Source organism: Nothobranchius furzeri, chromosome 3 (genome assembly GCF_043380555.1).
Source record: "Nothobranchius furzeri strain GRZ-AD chromosome 3, NfurGRZ-RIMD1, whole genome shotgun sequence".
NCBI classification, from domain to species: domain Eukaryota; kingdom Metazoa; phylum Chordata; class Actinopteri; order Cyprinodontiformes; family Nothobranchiidae; genus Nothobranchius; species Nothobranchius furzeri.
The window spans coordinates 46,334,704-46,341,027 of record NC_091743.1 but is presented as its reverse complement, the minus strand read 5'-3'; the positions used below and the strand labels follow the sequence as shown (position 1 = coordinate 46,341,027).

The window sequence follows — 6,324 nt, the reverse complement described above, 5'->3', positions numbered from 1 at the left end:
CACAGTAAACCAGTAGAACAAACTGAGCTTTAAATATGTTGGTTTTATGCTCTTTTTCTGCTCCAAAACATGAAAGTTAACAGGTGAGATGTTGCATTTTCATTTAAGATAAAATTATATTTTTATTTTGTTGTTGGCCCGTGAGAAAAGATTTAACCTACAGTAAACAGGAAGTGGAAAGGCTGCAGATAGAGGAATAGAATAGAAAATCCTTTATTGTTCCTCAGTGGGGAAAGCTAGACATCACAGCAGCGATGACACGTATTACAGGAGGAAAAAAGAGAATAAAAAATAAGAAAAATGAATAAACAAGAAAACATAAATCCTGAATAGATTTTAAAAATGCTGATTATACCACAAGTAATGAATACCACTGATGCCTTTTATTTAAAACTGACTTGCTCGTGTGTAATTTGGTTATTCCACATTCAGTGTTAATGCAGAAATAAGTTTGTTTCCAAATGTAAAGGTTCAAAATTGCATATATGTTGATAAAGAAAATGTGGAAATTTTCTGTCACTTTTTCAAAAAATATTACGTTTGGCCCTCGACTCCGTCCCAGAGTTTCATTTGGGCCCCGTGTGAGTTTGAGTTTGACACCCCTGCTCTATCTGATTCTGGCTGTCGTCAGATTCAGGTTGGTGGAGATCCCCAGCAGCCGGCACAGGTCCAGAGATACACGGTGGAGTTTGGAGCTATTTCAAGTGTTTGTGTTGTCACTGGGGTGTTAAACTACCAGATATCTTCTGTTTTACTGACAAAGCTGGAGCCAGATAGTGCCTGTTGGATAAATTGTGGATACATTATTTTAAACGAAAACTCATCCAGCTTATTCTTCCCTGGCAACAGACAGGCGCTTGACCTTGCCTCTTCCCAGTCCTAGCTTATCAGTAAGAATGCCCTGTGCCAGCGCATGCTTGTCTCCCTAAATGTGTGTGTTTAATCATTTCTGTGTGTCTTTTCATAAATACTCTTGAGAGGGCTTTGGTCCAACAAGAGAGCAAAGAGACCACCGACTCGTGTGTATCATTTTATCTCTCTCTCCACTTTAAAGGTCTAAATGGTTTATTGTTAATACGATTAGTATGGGTTAAATTGATCAGCTTGATAATAAAACCCCTGAGTGGTGAGCTTTCCCTTCAGGTAACCCTGGATGGGAAAATGAAAATCCCTAACAGTGCCTGATCACGATCAACAGAGAGAAAACCACGTCTGCCATGGCGTCCACTCAAGAAGGCTCTCTTCTCTCTGTTCCTCAGCTTCAGAGTTTTTATGCTCTACTGCTCCACGTTCTTCCAGACACAGTTATAGTTACTGAAAACAGTTTTGCGCTGAGAAAGGAAGAAACATCCACTAGGTCTTCCACAAAGCAAAAAATCATGCGTGCTTGAATTTATGTTTTCAATAGAAATGTCAAGTTTTTAAATGACTTTGTTTTGTTCCAAATCAAGTCTCAAATCAAATATAACTAATGTCTGTTTAACCCTTTGATGCATAATGGTCACTACAGTAGACAGGTACTCAAAATGGTTATTTATTTATTTTTGCCATTAAGCACAGACTTTATTGCATTTGAGCCCCTCCATTTGGACTTCAGTAAGCCAAGCCAACATATTTCATGCTCAGAATGCACGCTGCCCACTGAAGTGGACATGTAATAAATTATTTGTAAATTATAAAATTTTACAAAAAATATTTGTTAACATTTGTTTCATTCACACCTGAAGACGCATGAAAAAAATTGTTAAAAAAATCATGGTTGAAGATTTCATAATTCATGCATCAAAGGGTTAAATAATGCATTTATAGACGTTGTTATAAAGTGTTTACAAACACATTATTTCTTTAGTCTAAAGTGAAGGAATAAAAAATATTTGATCACATTTGCCTCATATTAGAACATCTGAGTGAGACACAAACTCTTGGACACTTCAGCCATAATGAACACACACACACACACCACTTCCCTTGGGGTGATGGTAGATGGAGGAAAGCTGCATAGCGAGCACATTTCAGACAGCGAGGCTGATTAATCTCCTGTGTTTTATTAACAAGCACCTTGAGCCCCAACGGCTGAAGACATTGTGATGCTTTGTGGCGTTCTGTGGCTCAAACAGAGGTTCATTTATCAGGAGGCACTGAGGCTCCTACAATAGTGTCACCAGAGGTGTTGTCTTCATTGGTCCCTGTGAAGAAGGACATTTAAATGTCTTCAGGAAGAGGAGGTAAACACGCTGGTTGTTTTTTAACACGTTTGATCTTTTTTCTATGAACGGACATTCAGAGTTAAGATGGAGCTGGTTTGGTTCTCAGTTGGAGCTGAATAGAAAATTCTGGATTCTAGCACAATGAATGGGTCAGCGGAACAGGACACTAACAGCAAACTTCTGAGGATGGGTCTTCGTAACCCCATGACCTTAATGTACAGCGCCATTTACATCATTCTGGGGACTCTGGGAATCGTGGGAAATGCGATGGTGATTGGGGTTATTGGGAGGAGTTTGATGATGGAGCGTGGAGCGGGACACAATTCGGACATCATTATAATGAACTTGGCAGTATCTAACTTGATGGTGTCTGTGACGAGAAACAGTCTGCTCGCTATCTCTGATCTGGGCTTCAAGGTAGGAACTCTTCAACGTGAACGTGTTTTTGCAACTTGAATTAGAAGCAAACCGAAGCTAACGTTAGGTTAGTGAAGAGTCGTGTCTGTTTGTGGTGGATGGCTGCTTATGCTGATCCAGGATCAGCTGGATGTTTCCTCCTGCTAAAAGGGAGTTTTCCCTCCACTGTCGCTACGTGCTTGATTAGTATGAGGATTGCTGTTTAAGCCACTGACACTAGTCAGTGACTCGATGCAACTGATTGGCTTAATGAAGTGAACTACATTAGATTGTTTACTGAGTGAAGACCCTTGGGAGACTCTTGTCATGATTTGGCGCTAAATAAATAAAACTGAATTGAATTTTTCCAGCTGTACCCTTCCAAAGGCTGGTGCCAGTTCCTGATGGGGATCTGGGTGTGGCTGCGATCTGTCAACGTCTGGTCCACCTTGTTCCTCAGTGCTTTCCATCTCCACACTCTGAAGCGGGTATCGCCCTCTATGGGGAACTTCCAGGGATGGTGGAGCACCCATAAGTCCCTGCTTCTGAGTCTGGGCATCATCTGGATCCTCAACCTTATTTACTCCATCCCTGCTTACATCTTCTCTACTAATGGGAATGAAAACACCACCGAGGTGAACCATAAAATACCAATTTAAAACTAACTTACTGAAAAGTTTTATTTAAAAATGATCAAATAACATTCACCTGCGATTAGAGACTTACGATTACATTTCACGCCTGACTGAGTGTTACCTTTCTCCTATTTTATTATTACTCTTTTCTCTTTTATATCCTGAATTTCCTCATCTGTAAACCAAACACACCATTTGGTGCCTCCTGATTTCACTTAAAAGACTTCTGATCTTCTGATATCGCCCTTTTCTCAAACTATTAAATATATTTTTGCAGCAATACGTAAGATTTTTCTCCTGCTTTATCTCTCTAGTTTGCAGATTTCTCTCATCCTCCTCTTTTCTCAGACCCTGATGCTGGTAAGCAGCACAACGCGCCCCCTGCTGGGCTGTGTGTGGGACTTCCCCACCATCCACACTGGTCTGGCCTTTGCCACCACTTCGATGGTCATACATGAAATATTCCCTATAATCCTGATGGTGGTCACCAACACGACCTCCCTCCACACCCTCTACACCCACAGTAGGCTGCAGAGGTCAGGCCAAGACGCTCCTGTTATGAAGCGGGTTCCAGCAGAGAGGCGAGCAGCCAAGGTGAGAAAAACCAGGAGACAAAAAGCTTTCTGAAATGAGATTCATCACTGCCGTCCTTTAGTCTACATTTTTATTTGTTGAGATTGTATTTATTTAGCTATATTTTCCATTAAACGTGGATTTGAACAGTCAGAATGGCCATTGTGGCTTGTTTTCCTGTTGTGTGATCTGTGCTCATATGTTGCTGGGTTGAAGTGTCGTCATAACAGATTATTCTGGTGCAAATGTCGCCTAAAGGACTGCTTAGATTCTGCTATAGATTGATTAAGATGCTGGTTCTTTGTGAGCTTAGAACATTTAGAAAGATGGAAACCAGGCTCTTATTTTTGACCTGTTGCTGCTGCAGTAAATTTCTGCACAAGCTGTTCTCCCTGCTGTGGTGCACATATTTTACATCTTTAGTTGGAGCTCGTAAACACGCAAATAATGTGGTTATGAAACAATGCTGACAATTTCCTAAAATAGCTACAAATAAGAATGTAAAACATAAATCAAAATTAAGGATCTCAAAAATAAAAAAACAGGTTGAAGAGAAGGAAATGTTATAGTGGAAGAAGCTGATGTGCTCGTGTGAGGCAGCTGGGTCTCAGGAAGTTTTTAAGAAGAATGAATAAAAAAGGTTATTTTTTATTCTTAATGAGACAATGTGCAGTTTTTACCATTAATTTCTGGAAATATTCATCAAAATGTTGTTGAAAATGAATTAAATGATGCTCAGTTGTTCAAAAATATTGGCGGTTTCATAACATATAATCATAAAAATCTGTTCTAAAATACATGGGAGCGGGTCTCAGGGTGTTTCTCAATGCCAAGGAACCTTGCCTTGATGTCTTGGCCCCGCCCCGGTTGCCTCGGAGATACATCATCAGGAGCCGCCAAGACGTGTTCCAATGTTCATGGTTTACCGAGGCGTGTGTTCTCCGGTTGTTAGCTGTTTAGCTAGCTGAGCAAGGACACATTGGAGGTGTCTTGTAGCCTAGCCTTGGTCAAAAATTACCCTGAACACACCACAGGATTTTCAAAAGGAAGGCGGACCAGAAGCCAGCAGCTACTTCGGGGACAAATTTCAAGTTTAAAAGTAAGTCAGTTAATTTAAAATGTTTTTTTTTTTTAGATCCAATGAAGTTATCTACGGTTGGTTAGTTGCTTAGTAGCTGCAGCTTCGGTGGCTAGCGGGTAGTGACTCAATTATATTTTTAATTTAATAAACATATACACAATTTAAAAAGTAAAAGTCTTGTTATATACTTATATTGAAACTAATACATATAAGATATAATGTTATCTCCCGCGTCACGTGACGTTACGTGACCTCCATGGAAGCCGAGGTCACGTGATGCAAGTCTGTTCCAATTTAACCGTTTTCTTTGACGAAGGAAGGACAGTGTCCTCGTAAGCAAGGCGCCTGGCCCTGCTAGACATCGCCTCGCAAGGCCAGGCGCCTTGACATTGAGAAACACCGTAAGTCTCTGGGCGACGCCATATTAGATGCTATGTTTCCTTCTACGGGAGCCCATGAGGACAAAATGCATTTACTGATTTGTAAGAAAAGGTTACAAAACTTTTGTCATTCTTAAATGTTGTTTTACACATTTACCTCTTCACTCATTGCCAGTGATGAAAGGGAGTCTGATGTGCTTGTTATTTTGCTAAAGTTTGCACTCCCCAGAGCTTTTTGACCCTAATGGGCATCCGTTGGTATGGTCTTACTCCAACACTAAAATACTGCTTGCTTGCAACAGTTCAGGTATCTACTGCCCCCTTTCGCCAGGAAAGAGACTCACTGTCACTTTAAATAACTTTTTCTGATTTTTTCAGGTGATCCTTGCTCTTGTGATCGTCTTCATCATATCTTGGGGATGCAGCATTCTCTCTGTCAACTACTTTAACTACAACCGAGGCAGCTCAGCCGAGTTCCTCTTGGTCATCGCTCGCTTTACCACCGTCATCTTCATCGTCTTGTCTCCTGCTATCCTGGCAGTGGGACACCGGCGGCTACGTTCGTGCATCAAGTCTACGCTCACTGAATGATGCACCTTGTGGGTGACAGCGCTCCTTTGACCTTTGGCCCAAAAAATAAATCTAATTGAATACTGTATTTGTAAGTGGACTGACTCAGTAGACTTGCAGTGTGATCTGACCAAGACAGACTAGTTTCAGATGAATAACTCAGATTATGTCTATAAAAAAACTTCTGATTAAAAACCATTAATTTGCTCTATTGTAAAGTAGTGACATCACTCACGCTGACTGGATTTAATAAGGGAATTGCTTTAAATGTTTGCAAACGATTCCTAGGAAGTGAAACAGTGGGAACTCAACAAGTACCGGTTTTTGATTCCCTCCCCCAATCACCTTTAATCTTGAAACATCCATATCCATATAATCCAATAATCTACAGATTATCATGACTTTTTTCTTAAGTCATAATAAATTTGTGGTCGATAAAACTTCTTTATGTAGTTCTTTGGACTAAATCCCTCTCACATAAA

At 40.4% G+C, this 6,324-nt stretch overlaps 1 protein-coding gene across 1 annotated transcript; it reads left to right on the top strand.

Moving 5' to 3' along the window:
• Window positions 1-1,990: 1,990 nt before the first annotated feature.
• Window positions 1,991-5,927, top strand: LOC107385955 (olfactory receptor class A-like protein 4). The gene is made up of 4 exons (XM_070549852.1): window positions 1,991-2,624; window positions 2,975-3,238; window positions 3,587-3,832; window positions 5,651-5,927. The coding sequence occupies exons 1-4, from the start codon at window positions 2,349-2,351 to the stop codon at window positions 5,861-5,863; spliced, it is 999 nt and encodes a 332-aa protein (XP_070405953.1). The 5' UTR covers window positions 1,991-2,348; the 3' UTR covers window positions 5,864-5,927.
• The last annotated feature ends 397 nt before the right edge of the window (window positions 5,928-6,324 follow it).

Bases quoted from the DNA above. Each gene is read 5' to 3' on its own strand.
- LOC107385955 (XM_070549852.1), top strand. From the start codon at position 2,349: ATGAATGGGTCAGCGGAACAGGACACTAACAGCAAACTTCTGAGGATG. The intron at 2,625-2,974 runs GTAGGAACTCTT...GAATTTTTCCAG, and splicing joins TCTCTGATCTGGGCTTCAAG to CTGTACCCTTCCAAAGGCTG. The intron at 3,833-5,650 runs GTGAGAAAAACC...TGATTTTTTCAG, and splicing joins CAGAGAGGCGAGCAGCCAAG to GTGATCCTTGCTCTTGTGAT.